At 36.1% G+C, this 22,630-nt stretch overlaps 1 protein-coding gene across 1 annotated transcript; it reads right to left on the minus strand.

Moving 5' to 3' along the window:
* Positions 1–4,555: 4,555 nt before the first annotated feature.
* MINAR2 (membrane integral NOTCH2 associated receptor 2) lies at positions 4,556–21,401 on the minus strand. The gene is made up of 3 exons (XM_023194336.1): positions 21,237–21,401; positions 8,927–9,154; positions 4,556–4,735 (listed from the first exon to the last, which is right to left on the minus strand). The coding sequence occupies exons 1-3, from the start codon at positions 21,399–21,401 to the stop codon at positions 4,556–4,558; spliced, it is 573 nt and encodes a 190-aa protein (XP_023050104.1).
* Between the last annotated feature and the right edge of the window lie 1,229 nt (positions 21,402–22,630).

Raw genomic sequence — 22,630 nt, forward strand, 5'->3', positions numbered from 1 at the left:
TTACTACCTTTTCCTTGTCAGTAACTTAAAAACGGAGTACAGGATAAGCAAAACTGTGTAAGCCTTGAATCTCTTTCCTTCTCGCTAAAGAAATCTAGTCAGAGAACATTTTATACTGAAAAAAGAATTTCTTTATTTAAAAGATACAATATTTATTTCAATTGTTTATTTTGAAAGAGAGTCTTTTGACCAGGCGCGGTGGCTCACGCCTGTAATCCAGCACTTTGGGAGGCCCAGGCGGGCGGATCAGGAGTTCAGGAGATCAAGACCATCCTGGCTAAAACGATGAAACCCCGTCTCTACTAAAAACACAAAAAAAATTAGCTGGGCGTGGTGACAGGCACCTGTAGTCCTAGCTACTCAGGAGGCTGAGGCAGGAGAATGGCGTGAACCCGGGAGGCGGAGCTTGCAGTGAGCAGAGATCCGGCCACTGCACTCCAGCCTGGGCGACAAAGCGAGATTCCGTCTCAAAAACAAACAAACAAACAAAAGATAAAAGTCTTTTGCATTTGGATTTTATTTATGTATACATGCATATATTGTAAACGCAGATACACAATTCTCTTTGTAGTCTACATAGTTCTAAATAGTAAGTATAAGGCATTGAGGAAAGAGCACTGTGGGCTACCGTATATTTAAGGCAGGAAGGAAGAGGCAGGAAAGGGCACTTTATAAAATGGAACCAGGAATGCGGGAAGAGCTCAAAATGCACACAAGGAAGTCCTATACACTCCCTTTCCAACAGTCTGCAAAACGAGGGAAACTGGATGAGGTGCATGAGTCACAATGTCTATAACATGAAAGCAGAACAACTGCTCTGGCAGAAATCTGGGTTCGGTTTCTGAAGTCGTTTACTTTGGCTGAATATTCTCACCTGACGTTAGGCAAGAGCCTGGACTAAGTGATTATTTGGAAGAAACCAAAAAAATTGTCTTTCCCCTAAAATGTGTATTATCTTAGACTCTGTAGGTTTGGAAGTAGAAATTCAGAGGTGTTGAGATTTGAGGGCCCTGTCTAATTACAGTTTTAAAAAATATTTCTCAGATATAATAAAATTATATTTATTCAGTTATGTGAGGGGAGAACTTAAGAATTGTGTTAAACAATGGATACAGATAGTATTTAATCATTCAATATTATTAACATTTAATTTTAGTAAAAAATTACTAAAAAGTGATATTTAAAGACACCCTCAATACAGAGCGCTACAAATGTAGAAATTCAGGAGATCACATCAACTCTGAAACAAGCAGTAAATTGTTTAATATTCCTAAAACTTTAACCCATTTGAAGAGATTAGAAATGGGACAGTTTCCAGTCATTCCTCTACCTTTTAGCTTTAGCGTAAGATGTGTCTTAGAGTCAAGAGTTGATGCTGAGGGTTAAAGCTCTGCCTTCAAGTGTCAGTATGACTCAAGGCCAATCATATTTCTTTTCTTGAAAGATGAGAGGGTATCAAAATTAGTGGTTGCAGGAGCTCTTAATCATGCCATCACATTGATTATAATTACAGAGGGATATTATTCTGTCCGTTTGGTAAAATGCTTTTTCATGAGCTGAGGGCAGACATAGTAAATATGACCACCAGATGGCAGTAGTGCACTCTGGAGAAATGGATCCAGGACGTTCCCTTTTTTGTTTTTCACTCACTAAACTCTCCGCTAGGTGACAGCAGCATGAATATAATTGTAACGGCCATTAATGGATTATGTTAAAAAAAAAAAAAAAAAAAAAAAAAAGCTTTAACTCTCCTGTTGAGTCTGGGAGGAGCACTTTTAAAAAGTATGCACAGTTGGAATTTTTTTGAAAGAAATATACCATTTGCTTTTAGGCTTTCCACACACTCACCTAATATACAAAAACAAAGCAAAAATATACAAGGTAACTTTGAGGGGGGGTGTGTACAAAAAGCTGGGGAAGATTATTATTGAAACTAAATTATTATAACTTAAGAACTGGTGGAGCCAGGTGTTCTCACCCCAATTTAGGTTAAAAAAAGTTACTAAAATAGTCAGTGTTGAAGGTAATAATAATTATTATTTATTGACTACCTGTTATGTGCCAAGGATTGTATTCAAATATTTTAGAAACACTAGTTCATTGAATCTGGATGAGAGCTTCTGAAGAAAGCCGATTTCAACATAAGCCTGTTTAGGGCCATTGCCTCTGCATTTTCCATGACTTTATGCTCTTTCTGTTCCATTTTCACAAAAATCTGTACTGTAGAAGGCGAAATTGGAACTTCTTTTAAGGTATTATTTTGAGTGTAAACAGAGATAAATTCTCTTTATTTATAAGTTGCCCTCACATGGAGATGCATAATATTAATTCAATGCAGGACAATAATATATTTTGATTTTACAGTTACATTGAAAGCTAAAAATGAAGATTGATTTGGGAGCAGTAGGAAAGTAATAAACTCATTTATGGTGAAACATAAATGACTGATAGTATCATAACTAAGAATAGAAGAGGGATAGGGAGAATAGAAGAATACTAGGTGCTTGACCAGAATTGACTAGGCAGAAGAGAAAGATAATGAGATGGGGGCAAGGGAGACAGGAATTCAGTTAAGCAGCCTTTACACTTTTATGGTTACTACTGCTTATGGCCTTTAGAAAGCCTTACCCATGCTTAATCCTAGGCAGCCACATGTAACCTGATGCAGCACAGATGTTTTCCATGTGCGGCAGAGACCCGAACATATTTTGAATCCTTTAGAGGTAAACTTTGGGCAGGTAAGCTTTGAAGGCAGAGTAATAGCAGGTAATATCTATGTCCACAGTGAGGGTGATAAAGTCCCTGATACTTTATTTCATGTAATTCAGTTTTAAAATTCTCCTCTAATTCAGTTTTAAATTGGACTGGAACCTTCCATGGAGGAGAAGAGGAATAAAAATTCAGGGACTACAAATATGGCTAACGCTATTTTTTTTTCTACACAACAATTTTATTGTCCAGTAAAACTGTCTTTTTTTTGAGATGGAAGTCTCATTCTGTCACCCAGGCTGGAGTGCAGTGGCACAATCTCGGCTCATTGAAACCTCTGCCTCCCGGGTTCAAGCGATTCTCCTGCCTCAGCCTCCCAAGTAGCTGGGACTACAGGCGCCCACCACCACACCCTGGCTAATTTCTTATTTTCAATAGATATGGGGTTTCGCTATGTTGGCCAGGTGGGTCTCGAACTCCTGACCTCATGATCCACCTACCGTGGCCTCCCAAAGTGCTGGGTTTACAGGCGTGAGTCACCACGCCCAGCCCAAATTGTCTTTTACTATCCTTTATTTCAAGCATCTTTAAGACAAATACAACAAAATGATATGGCAATATCAAAGAACAAAATCTGACTTTAGGCTCATGGGAAGAAGAGAAAGTTCCTCTTTGATTTGTTGCTTAAGATCGCCTTTGGCTGGGTTGCTTATAGATGAGAAAGGAGTGGGAATGAGGGGTTTAGGAAAGGATCTTCTAGAAGGAAGGGCAGGGTGATGACTTGATTCCCCATCTGTGTCTACAACCATGTTCCCAGGTATCTGCAGACAATGGAAGGTAAACTCAGGTTGTCAATTAGCTAGCACAAATTAATAATAACAACAGCCTTTAACTAAGCAACTGTTTATTTCGAGCCAGATACTGTTCATACCTGTTTTGTATTTGGTCCTTTGGCCAGCCCTGTCGGGCAGGTAATATCATTCCTTCTCTGAGAGAATAACTTGCCAGAGTCTGTTAGCAAGTAGCAGTTAGGCTTCAAACTCTGTTCTCTTAGCAGTATTCCCTTTGCTTTCCTAGGGACCCCCAACTAGGCCATAGTTGGCAATATATACACTAACTGCCACCGGGCGTCACAGCCCATTTGGATAAATTGGATCTAAATGTAATTAATTATGTAACTATAGCCTATCCAAGTTTAATTCTATTAAAATTGCAGCCTGAAATTGGGGCATCATATATGATTACTGGGGAAATAAGAATAGATTTGAGTAAGATACTTCTCTCCTTCCTTTTTTTCTGACTTAAACAGAAATACAGGAAAATAAAACAGAGAATGAATCTAACTCAGTTAGCAGCACAACGAGAAGATTTTTATCCCAGCTACCCAGCAGTTGGTTAAAAAAAAATTATCAGCTCAAACTTTTCTGGTGTTTGCAGGAGGATGAGGTGGTAAAGAGTTAACAGTATTTTTAAGACAAGGTTAATATAGTTTAAGCATGAAAACAAAGCTGCTGATAATTTTTGATACTGTTTGCTCCCTATGAAGATATTTAATGTGGGTTGCATATAGTGACTGTTCCGTGATTAAGGTCCTCAGAATTCCTGCTTCCCAAAGGACAAAGCTCGGGCTGGAACTCTTACAAAGCTTTTATAGAACAAAGTGGAGAAGCCAGATGCCACATCCGACATTCACGTTCTTCAGGACAATTACATTTAATAGCACAATCAACAATCCATTCACACTGCATGTACGTTTTTTTGGTTATTTTTTGGGGGGAGAGGGTTTCAAATGTTTATCAGAAAAAAATTTAGGAAATTTAAAGTAGCTCTGACTGCTGCAGTTTCCTCAGGTGAAAAAAGTAATAATAGTCACTATGGCAACCAAGATGGAGATGACGGCAAGTAAAATCAGACCCACACGACAAAATTTTGAATGCTTCTCTTGTTTCTCTTCCTTTTTCAATAAAGTGTCAAAACCTGGAGTGTACATGTCTCCCAACCAGAACCGCAGGTCATTAGGATTTTCCTAAAAGAAAGTTACATGGAGAATATGACTAATCAGTAATCAGTCAGTGTTACAAATTAATTGAGATTGTAGGACAAGACACTGTCATGGGGACTGATGGTCCATATTCACTCTGTCCTGGGCAAGGCTTCAATGTCATGGCTCACATGAGTGACGCGAGGCTTCCTTGAATAGCGTAAAAATGTAGCTACAGTCTCCTGGCTGACAAGGAATCCCTGCAGTTCCCATTTGTAGGTCTGCATCGGAATTAATTAGGAGGCCTTCATGAGTCTTTAATTAAATTGCTCACATTAGAGGGTCAGAAACACAACAGTGTTTCTATCATGTTGTAGCTAATTTAGTGTTCCTTACATCCTATAAATCGTGCATATAATTCAGCCTAGTACGTTGAAATAAAATGAAAATTCTTTGCTTTAGATTAATCTTTGAGGTTTGATTTTGTCTACATGGCAGGAATAAACATGCTTGGTGGGGTTTTCAGTAAATCCAGAAGCTGACTTCCATGGAAGTAGTAGGACTAAAAGTCAGGAGTCTCTTCCATTACTCTTGACCCACTGATTTTCCTTGTGGAGGGCTGCCACATGTCTGGCATGTACAAACTTTGTTTGACCTCCTGAAAAAATGACCCATTATACTCTTCCCCACATCAGCTCTTATTTATTCCCCCATGTCTCTCTTTCTTTCACAGACTTCATCTTTCCTTCCAGGCCCATAGAATTATCAAGTCAACCTGATCTCCTGTACCTGATAAATCACGTGCAAACTCTATTGTTCATACATTTATAAAAATACTTTTTTTTTCCTGTTACATCTCTAGCTATGTTTTGGTGCTGTAGATTTGGTGTCTATGCCATACATACAACAAATTTACAGTGAATACTCAATCTCTGCTTTCACAAACCTACTTCATGCTTCATTATATTTCACCTGCTTTGTTGTAATGGCTTACAGTGGACTGCCCCCTCTCTTTGCCTCTCCAGTCTCAGAAGACTTAAAGTCAGCTGAAATGTGGCACAGCAAGTTTTCTTTCTCAGTGTCAGGGGTCAATGAACTAGCTTCAGACTTCCAGGTGCACTGCTGGGAGAGGAATGTGCATGCATGTATGAATAGAAAGTGAGGATAGATTCTGATGATGGCAATCCAGTTCTCCCATTACCCTAGTACTAGTTTGAACTTCTTAGTTTTACAAACGCTAAAATGTTAAAATAAAATATGGACGATCTGTGAAGAAGGATAATAACATAAAAATCCTTGTCTACCTCATGCCTATCTTTCATTTTGTGTCCTAATCAGAGGCCTGCACTTCGTAAGTTTAATGCCTCTGTTCTCCACTAAGAACTTCACTAATAGAGACTATTTTGTCTTACATTCTGCTTCTAGCTTTCCTTTGTAATTAAATATGGATTTCTTTTCTCTTTTCTGGCTTATAAACTCTTAGCAATGTAGAAAAATGGGAGTGGCCACAGGGACTTGGGTTTATAGCCTAAAAGTGGTGTCAAGGTTTCAGAAAATAAGTTAGGGGCTCCATGAGATATAGACAGGAGTGAAGATGAAAGTTGAATTAATGAGGTAGAAGAAGTTTTAATGAAAACAAAAGTTATGGCTTTTGTTATGACTGGGTAGGGGAGGGAGCAGGTCCTGATTGTAGTAAAACATGACACTCATTGTATGTATGGCTCATTCTTCCTAAACATAACTCATAGAATTGTCCAGCTTAAAAAATTACTCCTTATTGCCAATAATATTCAATTTCATAAGCATAACATTCAAACATTTTTTAGCTTTATTTTCTAGCCTTATTTTCCCATTATTCTATTACTTAACCTGTAGCTCCTATATTTCTGCCTTTGCTCTTGCTACTCCTGAAAAAAGAGCCTTCCCACTTAGGCAAACCATCTATACCTTTTGGAATTCTATACATCCTTCAAGCCCATAATAAGTTTGCTTTTTCGTGAATTCCTTTTATAATCAAATGTGATTTATGCCCCTTCCTATCCTACATGGCACTTTTTCTTTTTTATTTTTCTTCTTTATTTTTTTTTCGTGAAACAAAATCTTCTTTTTATTGTATAAAGTAATAACCATTCTTAATGTGAAACTTCCATTCAAGGTTGAAGAAGAAATAAAGAAGCACGGAAGTAACAACATGGGATTATCAGAAAACCTGACTGATTGTGCTGCTGCTGGCAACGGTGATGATGGACTAATTCCACAAGAAAGAGAAGAAAACCTGAAAAGCAGCAATTTCCTAGAACAGAGAATGAAGAGTATCATAGGTAAGCCTATGGCAACATTTAACAGGAGATAATTATGTGCTATTACACTAATCCTAATTTGGTCTTTTATAGTGAACACGTTTTGTACTTTTACTAGAATATTCAGCCTCGCCTGGTAATCAGAAAAATGAAAATCAGCAAACAATGTGTTACCATTTTTTCCAATCATTGATGATTTATTTGAAAAATAATCAGTATTGGTAAATGTGAGGGAAAGGCATTTTCTTTTCTTTTTTTGTGACTTTTATTTTAGCTTCAGGGTTACATGTGCAAGTTTTCTTTATAGGTAAAGTGTATCATGAGAATTTGGGGTACAGATTTTTTTTTTTAACTTTAAGTTCCGGGATACATGTGCAGAATGTGCAGGTTACATAGTTATACTTGTGCCACGGTGGTTTGCTGCACCTATGAACCCCGTCATCTAGGTTTTAAGTCCCACGTGCATTAGGTATTTGTGCTGATGTTCTCCTTCCCCTTGCCTCTCACCCCTCACAGGCCCCAGAGTGTGTTGTTCCCCTCTCTGTGTCCATGTGTTCTCATTGTTCAACTCCCACTTATGAGTCAGAACACTGCATGGCACTTTCTGTTACTATTACCATTAACTTCCTTTATCTTGTTCTATAGTTATTGTCTGTTAATTTGCTCAGTTAGATCAACTTTTTGAGGGTAGGGACAGGAACATTCACCTCCATAGTTCCCTTATTTTGCATGTAATCAGCAAAAGGAAGAGGCCCTAACATACAGTCAAGAAATGTTTGTAAAATATATCAATACTTTCTTTTTCTAATAGTAGGGGTGACTTTTTAGATGTCCTTAAGACTCTTGGTAAGGAATGCAAAATTTATAAAAAGAAGAAAGAAGGAAAAAGAAACACAAGCTTATTGTTTCTGTGGAGAGCATCTGTTATGTAAACTTCTCTGGAAAACGGGCTACATAAAAGAGGAGATACATTCAATCTACCAAGAGATTAAGAAACTTCGAAGATTCTGGACAGTGGGTCTTTTGAGTAGCACATATTTGAAATTGTAAAAAGTGTGAGTAGGATTCAAGGAGACAGGGTGCTGTCCTCTTCAAAAAAAAAAAAAAAAGAAAGAAAAAAATTCTCGAGTGCTTAAGGTATGGGGCTTAGCACAGATAAACATTTTTGAATGAAGGGTATGTACTTGCAAAATGGCAGGCCTTCCTGGCCTAGGGCAGGTGGAGGCAAGGCAAGACTAGGTAGGAATCCAGTCCATTCAGAAAACAGAAGGCTGCTTCCTTGCTTTTCAGGTATTTTGAAATTTTTCATGGGTTAGGGTGACACCAGTAGGGGCAAACAAAGAAAGAAAAACTTAAGTTGAATTTAAGCTGGGTGAATGAGTTCATTGCATACTTTTCCTGTGTTGAAATGTTTTTGTTTTGTTTTGTTACTGAGACACAGGAAAATGACCAAAATGTAAATCTTCAATCTTAAATCACTGAGAGAGCTGAGATAAAATAATCTTTGATGAGAACTTCCTTGCACAGTGCCTAACACAGAACACTTAATAAGTATTTTTTAATAAATATAGACTAGGGAATCAGCTCTTAAGTGTTCATGAACATAAATGTTTAAAAACTAAAAGAAAATGTAATCTTGCAAATTAATTTTCAATAAACCTTTTACCCTCCTGGAAAACCTTTGTTCTGTGCCACATAGTTTTTTTCTTCTCTACACTATACAGTTGCCAGTAACGGTCGGAACTGTAAAACTCAAAACAAATAAACATAAATACTGACTAGAAGGGAGAAAGAAAAGCCAGGAGCCAAAATGCTCTGAAATCTAGAGATTCTGTGCCTAGTGAAGAATACCTGTCACTTCAATAATGCTTTCTTTTAGGATTCTTTGACTGATCTCCCTTATCAGTTGCAGAGGTTGACTCTTAGTCATGAGTACCTTCAGATGTCCTGAGAGGTTTGTGTGCAGGGAACGTTTGTCATATTCCTCAATGGTCCATGATGGGTTCTTTTTTCTTTCTTCCATAGCTTCCTCCAAACTGAGGTCACCATAGAGTGGGTTATTCTTCATAACTGATGACATGGATGGTGGAGGGCTATCAGCAGTAACAAGGCTCTCTGCACTGGATCCCCTAATTCGTTGAGCAGCAATATTCTTCTTTTCCCTCTAAGAGGCAAAGAAACAAGGCATCTCTTAGCAACGGGCCTTCTGATAGTAGGGAATGCAATGTGAGATAACTGTAAATGATAATGTGCTGATTTTGTGCAGAAACCCAACAGATTAGGACAATGAATGAGGAAAGGATTCTATGGTTTCATTTGACCTAGAAATCTAACATCAATTGAGTTTTTTCTTCATGTGTGATCTTAAACAGCTTTACTAATCATTCATTAAAATGCTATTTTATAACTACGGAGAAAGAGCCTTGTTTACTCTCAAATTCAAATAGTAGAATTCTGAACAAAGCCAACTTTTCTCAGGTTACTTGCATTGAGATTTAATGACATTTTATTTATATCTATTTTTATATTCCATGACTTATTAAAATAGTATTTAATATTGCTATGTTAATCCAGCAAAGTCAAAATTAAAAGACATTTTAGAGATATGCCTCGACTTTCACAAATACTATCATGGCTCCCGTTTCAGACAGCTTTGAGGTCTAAGCTAACTTAGCACTGTACGTGTAATTTAGCATCTGTATGTGTAAAGGCTGTTATATAGCTCTAATACTGACTTTCAGGTTTTTAAAAACTTTTTTAATTGAAGCATAATATGCATATATACAAATACATAGCTCTATAAATTCCTGCAAACCAAACAAACTCAAGATTCAACATCCAGACCTAGAAACATGACATTACTAGCACACCTCATGCTCCTTTCCAGTCATCCTCCCTCCCCCTGCCCAAAGCATAGCTATAATAGCACCCAAATTCTAACAGCATGGATTCATTTGGACTCATCTCATATTTTCTATAAATAAAATCATATAATGTGTGCTTTTCTGTGTCTGGCTTGACCTTCAGACTTTTACTTTGTTTTGTTTTCTTCTTAAGTATATCGAGCTATCATGAAGGTAGAAATTAAAAATGTGTTCATTTTGGAAATTAAAATTTGTTCATTGGTCAAATACAAATTGAGAAGAATCAAAAAGCTTATAGAGTCATGTTTCATTTGTCATAAGACATCAAGAGAGGGATTGCATATACGTTAATATTAGATAATCTTTTATCTTTAAAAAGAAGTGGTTCGTTTCCTTAATTTACAGATATTTTTCAGTAAATGTATGTCATGTATTTTAGACACCCAAAACAGAGACTATTTAATAGAAAGTTTATTCTTCTGAGTCATATTTATGATTATCTGATGCTGTCAACATTTGTTGGTATATGAGTCATATTAATTTATATTATATAAGCTAAAGTTGTAAACTGTTACATGTAGTTTCCTTCTGAAATGGCTAGCAGGAAAAAAAATCATCTAGATAAAATCATTCCCATTCTCTTCGGTGTTGGATTTCCCTAATTTTCTTAATCCATGCATTTTTCACATTCTTCGAGCTCAACTTGCAGACACCTCTCTGAGTTTAATAGATCCTTGGTCTGCTCAAAGTCAATTTATATTCTTTAAAACTGAAGTTTGCATTGAAATAATAAATCTTCTTGGCTTAGCATTTATCTCAAAGATAGATTGCTTCAAAAGTAATGTTTCTGAATTGAGCAAAAGTAATTTGATAAGAAATGTAAATGGTATAAACTTAGCATAATTTTTACTTATTTTTTTCTTCAAGGCCAGGCATCTTTGATCATCTCTGAAGAGGGATAATTCTCCTGACATTGACAAATTGGCTTTGTCAGATTGTCTTCTACACTGTTGGTTAAGTTTCTTAAATAAGAAAGATCTATACATGAAAATACAGTTTTGGGGAGATCAAGAAAAAAAGTACACACTCTATTACAATGTATATAAACTTAGAAAATCTAATGTGTAAAAACAGCAAAATACTCAGAGATACATTTTAAAAGAACATTCAAACTCTTATTTCTAGATGATATTTTTGAAAGTTGTGAGGTTTATTATAGAGCATAGTACTATTTATTTTTGCACTGCATGTGAATTTTATGTCTGAGAGGCAAAGAAAAATTAATAGTATAAATTTATTATGAATTTAATCACAAAATAAGCAATACTGATTTTGGTTGAGCTTTTATTTGAATCTTGATAAATTTTTTTAAATAGCTTTCAGAACATCAACAACAAAAAACCCTTCACTCTACTGCACAAGAAAGAATACATTTACCAGAGGAAAACTCAACAGTAATTCAATTATTTTAATTACTTGGGCACTAAAATAAATTACATTTTAAAATATTTATTTAAAAAAGGTAACACTTCAAAACCTACCTAGGCTTTTCTGTATTAAGCATAACTTTGTTCATTTATCATTTATACACTTTAATCATTATATACTTTATGTGAAGTAAACTATAATTCAATAAAGACAGATAGAAGGCATTTTTGAACAAAGAAAATTAAGTGTACAAAATTAATAGGTATTGTAAAAACTCTAAAAATGTAATTCAGGAAGAAGAAAGTTGATAACAGATGTTTAAGATACAAGAGAAATTTGAGAGAGAAAGAAAGAGAGAAAGAAAAAATAAACTGATAAATGTGTCTGTGAATCCAGGCAAGCATTGATTTAGGTGAAATAGAGAAAATAGTAATAATCACTAAGTTTTTTAAAGAATTTTAAAGTAAGAGAAATGAATACACTGGAGTATAGTAAGTTTAACACAGATTTTTTAATTAGAAATTTTTAAGAAATAATTTCAGTGAGGATATAGAGGTATTACTAACAAGCAAAGAAACAATGTACAGCTTCTAAGTCACCAGAGCAGTAGGAAAAACATGAAGACTACTTAAAAAGCCTCAAAAAAAAAGAATACAGGTGGAAAATCTCAGAAACATAGAAAAACAATTATAAATAATTGCATTAAATGTAAATGGAATAAACTCTCTATTGCAGTGACAGAGATTGTCAGATCAGATTTTTAAAAAAGAATTAAATGATAAAATATTTACAACAGAAATGCCTAAAATATAAAGATTCGGAAAGAATTAGAATAAAAAAATATAAAAATTTATACTAGGCAAATATAAACAATGAGAACTGGGTGTTGTGACTGACTAAATGCTCATTACTTTTGTTTCCACTTCCTAAGCACAGAGGATATCTGCTTTTCCTAATCTATTTTCGATTTTATATTGGGGCCACATGTTTTATGTCTAATGACATGTGGATGAAAGACCATTTCCAAGTCTGCCCCTTGAAATCTTCCACATGATTTTGGCTCACTTTCTTTTTTTGTGACACTATACACATCTCAGGACTCTTGTGAATGTGCTTTATATAGCAGAAGATGATTATACATATGTGATGATATATATATATATAAGGTGATACATATGGCATATATAATATATTCATATACCATTATATATAAATATACACACATATATGTATGTATGTGTGTATATACATATATGTTTGCGTGTATATATATATATATATTTATTTACTGGGTTAAGCCTCACTAGATGCTCAGCAAACCTAATGAAACTCAAGTTTGACCAGTAAAATTCCTCACAAGATCCTTGGCTTAACCCTTCCCTTTCTTATTTAAAGCTTAATAGAGATTCTGATATTGTAGAGCCTCAAGAAGGAAGGAGCTTGGATTCTACTCAAAAGTGAGTCTCCTAGGACATCTATAACATATACATCGGGCCTTGTGTGAATGAAACATATATTAAGTCACTAAACATTTTGGTATATTCGTTTCCATGACATAACTAGACTACCACCAAGAAAAACACATACACACACACACACACACACACAAGACAAAATAGACATGGTCAAAAGCTTTGCTAGATATAAAGAAAGTTGCTAGAAAATGAATAAAGTTAGTTAACGTTAGTAAAATATTGTCATTCTAAACTTGTATGCATCTAATAAAACAGTCTCAACATTTATAAAACAAAACTTAATTACATGGAGAAATTTATACATGTAAATTTCTCAAGCATGCAAAACCATCATTAAGAATAAAGAACGTGGATGAGATTGGAGACTATTATTCTAAATGATGTAACTCAGGAATGGAAAGCCAAACATCATTATGTTCTCACTGATAATGTGGGAGCTAGGCTATGAGGACACAAAGGCATAAGAATGATGCAATGGACTTTGAGAACTTGGAGGGAAAGTGGAAGGGGGTGAAGGATAGAAGAGTACAAATATGGTGCAGTGGATACTGCTTGGGTGATGGATGCACCAAAATCTCATAAATCACCACTAAAGGACTTACTCATGTAACCAAATACCACCTGTACTTCAATAACTTATGGGGGAAAAAAAGGATAAAGAAGATGTGAGCCATAAAATCAAAAGGTTTGTTCAAGTGACATATATGGATGTCTTTATTAAACAATTGAAAATATTCATTTTAAAAATATACACTGAAAATTTTGCAAAATTGATAACATGTTAAATTCCAAAATAAATTTCAAAGATTCAGTATTACGTGGACCATGCTTTTCGACCATTGACAACTTAGTTATAAATCTAGAAATCATTATCAAAAACATAAAATAACACATTCTGCTGACATTTAAAAATACATTTCAAAGAAATAATAATAAACATTTTAAAATTTAGAATGAAAGTGAGAAATGCTACATTCCAAAATTATTGGCTGGATCTGGAATGGTATTTCGAGAGAATATTATGGGCGTATATGCTTGCATTATAAAGCAGAATGAGAAAATTAATGAGGTAGTAAGCATGAATTCAACATCTTAAAATTAAAGCCATTGAGTTAATATAATAAAACAGTCAAAATGATATCATAAATATAAAGACAGAATCAATACATATTAAAGAGAATAAGTATCTACAATGGAGAAGATAAGGTTGAAAGCTGTTTCTTTGGAGAAATATTTAAAATATCTCTGGCAATACTGCTCAAGAAAAATAATAGAGACACAAATCCACCCAGTTAGGAATGTAAAGGGGAACTGACAAGAGACACAGCAGAGATTAAGAAACAATCAGAAAATAAACTGAGCGACTTTAAACATTTATGTGCAGTTGGGCAATTTCTTACATAATATAACTTACCAAACTTACTGAGAAAAATTTAAAAAATTAACAAACCTGTGATAATTTGACTATTCGAATCAATAGTTTTAAATCTCCTCCAAACATACACATTTAAGAACAGCAAGCCAGAGGGTTTTACGGTCAACTTCTACAATTCTCAAAATATGTAATTTCTTACTCAAATTCTTCCAGAAAATAGGAAAAGAAACAATTCCCAGCTCACTTTTGAAATTAGTATAAACTTCAGATGAGGGCAGTAAGTAAAAGAAAAGTATAAGCCAATTTCTCTTGGCTTAAATGCAAAATTATAAATGCAATATTGCTGAACGGAATACTACAATATGTACAAATTATATGTAGCAAGATAGAACAGATTTTTACCAGGGAAAGATGTTATGCCAACAGGATGGTTTAATATTAGAATACTAATGAAATTTGCCGCATTAACAGGAAAAAAACATTAAATTTTACAATAGGCCAGAAAAAGACTTTCAAAATATTCAAACATATTCAAAACAAACACTCTTAGTGAACTAGAACTGGTAGAAAATTTTCGTAAGCTAATTAAGGGAATGGGCCCCAAACTTACAGAACACAGTTTGCTTAATGATTTAATATTAGAAACACTTATTTTAATTTCAGAATTAATACAAGGATGCTAGTAACCACAATGTCCATATAATTTTGCAGTGGAAGTTCAAAGCAATGCAAAAAGAATAGAAACATAAGTAAATAAAAGAAATAGGGTTATAAACAAACAAATAGCAGATGACATGATTATCTACAGGGATGTTTACGGGGAAAATAAGAGATTTTAACACACTTTCTGAATTCAAAATCAGTATGTAATGATCTATTGTATGCATGAGTAATGCTCTATTATAAAACATGACTTAAAATGTACTATTATCAAGAGAAAAAATAATATAAGTATATAGATATAAACCTAGCAAATTATATGGAATAGTTCTTTGTGGAAATTAAAGATATTATTGAAGGCCATATGAAGAACTGAATAAATAAAATGATACATCATGCTCATGGATGGAGAGAATCAAGGTCATCACGATTTCTGTTTTCTGCACTGTGATCTGTACATTCAGTGTAATCCTTATCATAATCTTAGTGAAAACAAGGCATTTTGTATATATTTCCTATGTGAGCACATAGACAAACTGTCCCAGAAAATCAGCTCTTTTGTGAACATACCATTTTTGTTTTAAATTGCTAGAATGGAAAGCTTTGTAAAGCACATATTTCACTGTATCATTCTTTTGCTTTAATTTTTCACTGATTCTTCAAAATTTTCAGGATAAAATTCAAAATCATAGACAAAGCCCACGGACCCTCTATGGTGTGATCCAGGTTTCTCTGAAACCTCATCTCCTGCTTTCCCCTGCATATAACCAGGGCTCTTGGTGCTCACAGGTGGTGTTATAACATTCAAGGTACCCTTAATACAGGCTTTCATGCCAGAGACATTTGGATCTCAACTAAGAACAGTTTGTTGGAGCAATTTGGGTGTTGTTTTTGAAAATACATCATCCAAGGCCAATTCTCTAATCCTATAAATTTAGTATAACTTGGTACCTTGAGGAACTTGATGATGCTATCAGTCTACTTCCTAGATAATATATGCACCTGCAAAGTACCACATTGTCATCCAATATAAGCTTAGAAAGGATAAACTATTGTATTGTGCAGCTTTCCTTTTCTTTCTGTCTCTCTCTCTCTTTCAATGGAGTCCCGCCCTGTCGCCCAGGCTGGAGTGCAATGACGTGATCTCGGCTCACTGCAATCTTCACCTCCCGGGTTCAAGTAATTCTCCTGCCTCAGCCTCCTGAGTAGCTGGGATTACAGGTGCGTACCACTAAGTTCAGCTGATTTTTTGTATCTTTAGTAGAGATGGGGTTTCACCATGTTGGCCAGGCTAGTCTTAAACTCCCGATCTGGTGATCCACCTGCTTCAGCCTCCCAAAGTGCTGGGATTTTTTTTTTTTTTTTTTTTTTTTTTTTTTAAACAGAGCCTTGCTCTGTTGCCTGGGTTAGAGTGCAGTGGCACGATCTTGGCTAACTGCAACCTTTGCCTTCCAGCTTCAAGCATTTCTCATGCCTCAGCCTCCTGAGTAGCTGGGATTACAGGCCATGCCATCACGCGAGGCTAATTTTTGTATTTTTAGTATAGATGGGGTTTTGCCATGTTGGCCAGGCTGAACTTGGACTCCTGGCCTCAAGTGATCTGCCCGCATTGGCCTCCCAAAGTGCTGGGATTACAGTGTGAGCCACAGCGCCTGGCCCCTGCACTGTCTTTTTCAAAATAATAAATGGAAGATTGAAAATAGAGACAGTTTTAGGAAGGCATGACGTGTTTTCAGAGATAGAAGAAATATAGTTATATACAAAAAAACCCATGATAAAAAGGAAAGACATTGAAATTTATGGGAAAAAAAGAGTGTGATTGGATTGGAAAAGAGTGCAGAAAGGTGATTAGGAAATACATTCAGTAAATGACATTGTCTAGAAATCAATGGAAGAGCAGCCTCTCACCCTTAGCCTTTCCCTCTATCTCACGGGTTTAGTTTGGAATCCTCCTTGGTTCTGAAAATGATGTGATAGAAGCCAGGAAAAGATATAACAAAGGAGTTAGTCTGAAAATATTCTGACGTACAACTGCTAATTAGAAAATTAAGGCCCACCACAATAGATGAAAAAAAAAAAAAAAAAAAAAAAGACACACATTTTTCTTTCTTGTCCTTTGAATTTTTTTTAAATTATACTTTAAGTTCTGGGATACATGTACAGAACGTGCAGGTTTGTTACATAGGTATACATGTGCCATGGTGGTTTGCTGCACCCATCAACCCATCCTCCAGGTTTTAAGCCCTGCATGTATTAGGTATTTGTCCTCATGCTATCCCTTCCCTTGCCCCCCAACCCCTGACAGGCCCTGGTGTATGATGTTCCCCTCCCTGTGTCCACATGTTCTCATTGTTCAGCTTCCACTTATGAGTGAGAATATGTGGTGTTTGGTTTTCTGTTCTTGTAATAGTTTGCTGAGAATGATGGTTTCCAGCTTCATCCATGTCCCTGCAAAAGGACATGAACTCATCTTTTTTTATGGTTGCATAGTATTCCATGGTTTATATGTGCCACATTTTCTTTATCCACTCTATCACTGATGGACATCTGGGTTGATTCCAAGTCTTTGCTGTTGTGAACAGTGACTCAATAAATATACGTGTGCATGTGTCTTTACAGTAGAATGATTTATAATCCTTCGGGTATATACCCAGTAATGGGATGGCTGGGTCAAATGGTATTTCTGGTCCTAGATCCTTGAGGAATTGCCACACTGTCTTCCACAATGGTTGAACTAGTTTACATTCCCACCAACAGTGTAAAAGAGTTACTATTTCTACACATCCTCATCAGCATCTGTTGTTTCCTGACTTTTAATGATCACCATTCTAACTGGCATAAGATGGTACCTCATTGTGGTTTTGATTTGCGTTTCTCTAATGACCAGTGATGATGAGCTTTTTTTCACATTTGTTGGCTGCATGAATGTCTTCTTTTGAGAAGTGTCTGTTCATCCTTCACCCACTTTTTGATGCGGTTGTTTGAAAACCACATATTTGATCACATTTTAAAAAAATCAGCCTTTTCTTCATTACTTGTTTTATAAAGTGGTTGGCAGAAGTATTTGGAATACATTTCTAAATGCCTTCATCAGATACATCCCCCAAATTATTTTAACAGTTAGAAACATTAGATTTTGGTGAATGTTTCTTTATTGCACTGACATAAAATTTGTTGTGAAGCTTCTTGATTTCTCTGGTGAAAGAATTAACGAGAAGAATAAATATAATAGAATCAAATAATATCTGTGTATACTCTCTGCAAATATGGGTGACCTGAGTATCTGCATAGATGGGAATTACAATGTCCCTGGTTACTGAATCAACTGAGACCATCACTGCTAGATTATTTTCCGAGATTGAGGCCAGGTATGGTGACTCATGCCTATAATCGAGCACTTTGGGAGGCCAAGAGGGGTGGATAGCTTGAGGCAGGAGTTCGAGACCAGTCTGGCCAACATGGTGAAACCCCATCTCTACTAAAAATACAAAATTAGCCGGCCTGGTGGCAGGTGCCTGTAATCCCATATACTCGAGAGGCTGAGACACGAGAGTCACTTGAATCTCCAGAAGTTGCAAGGAGCCGAGATTGCCACTGCACTCCAGCCTGGGTGACAGAGTGAGACTATGTCTCAGAAAAAAAAAAAAAAAAAAAAAAGATTGAATGGTATTGCTTTAGCTCATATAAAAATGGCCAAAAGAATTTCCTCTGAAAATGCAAAGTGAATTTTAAAAATTAAATGATAAATCATTGATAGTAAAATGATACCTATATTTGTTTTAACTCCTGGGCTACCCTGAGTTTGAAGGTAATGACTGCAGGTTAAGTGCTTTGCCATTCCATAAAGTAGTGTATATCCTAAACACCATGCACTTGTGTGGTGTGGGATGAAAGGATCAGTTGACACAACTCTGGAGTTTGTGTAGATTTCATGTGGTATTATATCTACTGCTTGGGTTATTCACACAGTTTGACATATCTGTTGAGTACATTCCCTCAACCACCACGTGCACACATATACACACACCCCTTCATCCACAATATTTATAAAATAATGGAAATGGAATTATTTGCTAATAAATTCTAATGAAAAGATAACTTTAATACATTTTGAAATACTGGTATAAATAACAATACATATGTACATACTTCCATACATATTCTTGATCTTTTATAGGAAAATCTGGCTCTCAATTGCTTTTACTTCATATTTCATTTGCTCTCACTTTTAAGGAAATACGTAAAATAAATATTATCCTAATACTGCAAGTGGAAATACTGAGGCATGAATGAAGGGCCATGATAGATGTCTCTAAAACTGGTTTATTGTGAATTTGAGATAAGAAACCAAGTTTCTAATTTCTTTATTCCATGTTCTTCCCATTGACTTACTGACTCCCCAGTGGAGTGAGAGCTTTAAATTAAGAGCTACTCGGTAGCCACCACCTTATATGTGCCTAACACCTCAATATACTTGTATATTCAGTGTCTTATTTCATGGAATGGAATCGTAGTATCATGGCAAATATTTAAAACTTCTATATGGCCATTTCTATGACATTTATTATTTTATCCAATGAATATATCAATCATGGATTTTAAGATCCATCCCCAAAAGAGAATTATTTACTGATGCATTGCAAAATGAAGTGGTGAATATCGTTGTTGTTACTCATACTTTGTGCCACACCTACCTGATTACCTGAATTTGTACTTGATGTACTGTCCTGCCTCTCTACTCCATGCATTATTAATTGGCCAGTTAGTACACTGGCCTTCACTACATTTCTTCTTAGGCTAAAAGGATAACTAAATCAAGTTTATTTGAAGTTTATAATGTTAACAACACATATTCCAAGACCTATGAAACAGAAGTTTACCTCTTTGGTTTTTCTTTGAATAACTATTTCCACCTAATGGGGCCTGTAGAAAAAGTTGCCTTTTTAAAATTTGCATTTCATTTAGGTTTAGGAACAACATTCAACAGAATTTTAGACTGTGAAGTTCCCCATGAAGGAAATAGGTCAACTTCAGTACCAAACAAAAGATGTTAGATCAATGTGTTCCAACCTCAAAGGAATTTACTGGATATGTTTTCTTAGACTAAACTGCATAGCATAGAAGGGCCAAGTTTTCTGAACTGATTTTTGAATCATTTTATTCTATGATATAAACAATAAGGAGGAAAAAGGAGCAATTTCATTTCATTTCATTTCAAACTAAAAAAAAAAAAAAAGCACTCCTACAAATACAACAACAACAACATGGCTGGGTATGAAATGGCAGAAGGGTTTGAGGATTACCAAAGAGATTGATGCAAAATTTAAAAAATGCCAGTTGTCATAATAGCCTGCCTTACAATGGAAATAAATTAAAATCCTTATAGGTGGAGGAAACACTTACATAATCATTTGAGTGTACTTGCTTTTGAATGATCTCATGATAAAGGTCCCGAGGAGCCCACAAACATACCACAAAGGAGTCACTTTACACCAGGACTCATGAGTAGCAACTGTTCTTAAAAGAAAACAAATTTCTGTTCAGGGAATTTGAACCACTCCAAAGGATTTAATGACTTGCAGGGGTTTGTAGGTCAGTCACATCTGTTCTGTAATGAAATGCTTCTTCCTGTTTCTAAATTGACTAACTCTTAACCCCATTAGCCTTCATGTCTTAAAGCAAAGATTATTCCTTTTTCATTAGCTGTGCAACAGTTAGGGCCTTTATGTTTAGTCCAGCAGATGGAACTCATCACAGTTTTATTCTTCTCTTTTGGTCAGCAAAAAGAAGGAAAATACAAAAGAAAAGAGAAATAAAACCTGCATTTTGTTTGAAGGTCTAATTAGTATTCCTTGTCCACATGGACACCTGTGGAAAATAAGAATATCCACAATAATAGCTAGCACTTTTTCAAGGTGGAGAGTTCGCTGTATTTTTTCTCTTCAATAATTAGGTTTCCATTGTTCTGTTCTCTAAGTCTTCTGTGTATGCTATGACAGGGAGCTAGTCCAAGGGAAGCAGAAACAAGACCTCCAGCTGTTTTAGAGGCTTGTTTATGCCCACAATGTAAACTTCTGATGCTTTACGCTTAGACTACACCAAAGATAGAGATGGGAGTTTTTCCCCCAAAGTCTTATTTGTGTATATAACAATTATTTTGAAAATTTTTGAAGGGAAGGAGTAAATGAGGGCCACCTGAAATTTAAAATGAAGATAGGCAGAGAAGCTAATGCTTGGAGGGGAATTAATGAATAAGAGAATTCATTTATTTTATAAATAAAGAAAAGTTCCTAATGTTAAGGAAGAGAGAAAGACTAAGTTGGAAGACAGGGTAGCCACCTTGTACTCTGTTCCTATAGGCTTCTTTTTGCATAAATGGTGAAATGGCAGATGGCGAAAAGAAACAAGCCCCAATACCCATATTTTTGTGCCACTCGATCTTACCTGTGAGTAGACAAGGTTTTGCCAGTGTTGTGCAGCAGGATAATTTCCACCCGGAAACCTCGCCAGGCTGGCCTGAAGGAGGGCTGAGCTCCTTGTTAAGGACTTTACGTCAAGCTGCAGGAATTTGTCAGGATGGTTGTTATTTGGCAAAACAGAGAGATCCATGTCTCCCTTCACCTACAGTGGAAAACAAAGGCAGGCAAAGCTGCTTCTGTCAGACTCCTCCATTATTAATGTGCCTGAGGATGCTCCCACCGGCATCTGAAACCAGGCCTCTTAGCTGCACACAGTCACTGCTCTCAAAATGATACATCAGTGCACAGGGACGAAGAAACAAAGCAGCACACTGCCCTACGTTTCTCACATACACGTACACTGAGGGTGCTTGACTGGAACAGATGGGGCTGTACTCATTAAAATTAATAGGATGACAGAATTAGATATGTGTAGCACTGAATGTCTCTTCATTCAGAGTTAGAAATAACGATTTAAGGGAAACTATTGTTTGAATAAAGGCTGCCAGAATCTCAGTGTTACAACCCACAATGTGGAGCACAGGAAACAGTCACGTACAGAGAGACAGTGCTTGATTTTTCTCTTTGAACGTTGCTGAGCTAACACAGCTGACGAGGCCCTGCCTCTGCAGCCTCACATGTGATACTCGGGATTATGTTTCTTCTCATGTTTTGACTCCCAGAGCCTCAACTCTTGTGAAACCTAACCAGGTTTAGGTTGTCAGCTTTGTTACGGGGAGGGAAATGGCAAGAATTTGCTTTATAGTTTGCTACAGTAATGTAGTGCCCCAATCTACTACCTTGACCCATTCACTATCTTAGGTCCTGTTGACTCTGTTCCCAGCTGTATATGCTCTTAACAACGTGCTTTGGTGTTCACAGGGCACGTTTGGACCGCCCAAAAAACATGGCTGCTGGATTTGGATAACACGCTCTTCTAAGTGAACCCATCTGCTGTTGAGAGAGCCAAGGTGGTGGGAGTGAGTCTGTGGGCAGTTGTAGCCAGCCAGCAAGTTGTGATGACTTTAATGGAGATATGTTCTCTCTTTATAAGGTACTCTGCTTTAGGTGACCCATACTTCTCACTGAGAAAGTATGGATTTCCATCTGGAGGGAGCAGAAACTTTCCCACTTGTAAGAAGGCAAAGGATAGATATATTAGCAGTTTCTAAAAGACATAGGTTGTCTGTTAATTTCGCATCTCTATAAACTCCTCTGACTCAGCAGGAAAGTTTCTCTTCCAGGGGCAGTGGGGTTACATGTGGAATGTATCAGCACTAGATCTCAGAAGAGTGCCATACAGCTTACAAGAGTCAGCAGCCAGGATGTTCTTGAATCAAGCAAGACACTGGAGAGTACTTATCTTCTTCACAGCAATAA

The sequence above is a fragment of the Piliocolobus tephrosceles genome, chromosome 4, assembly GCF_002776525.5.
Source record: "Piliocolobus tephrosceles isolate RC106 chromosome 4, ASM277652v3, whole genome shotgun sequence".
Classification (NCBI taxonomy): Eukaryota; Metazoa; Chordata; class Mammalia; order Primates; family Cercopithecidae; genus Piliocolobus; species Piliocolobus tephrosceles.

Excerpts from the sequence above, each read along its gene's own strand:
- MINAR2 (XM_023194336.1), bottom strand. The coding sequence starts at position 21,401 with ATGGATCTCTCTGTTTTGCCAAATAACAACCATCCTGACAAATTCCTG. Across the intron at positions 9,155-21,236 it reads AAAACCTTGTCTACTCACAG|AGGGAAAAGAAGAATATTGC; the intron begins GTAAGATCGAGT and ends TTTGCCTCTTAG. Across the intron at positions 4,736-8,926 it reads ACCTCTCAGGACATCTGAAG|GAAAATCCTAATGACCTGCG; the intron begins GTACTCATGACT and ends ACTTTCTTTTAG.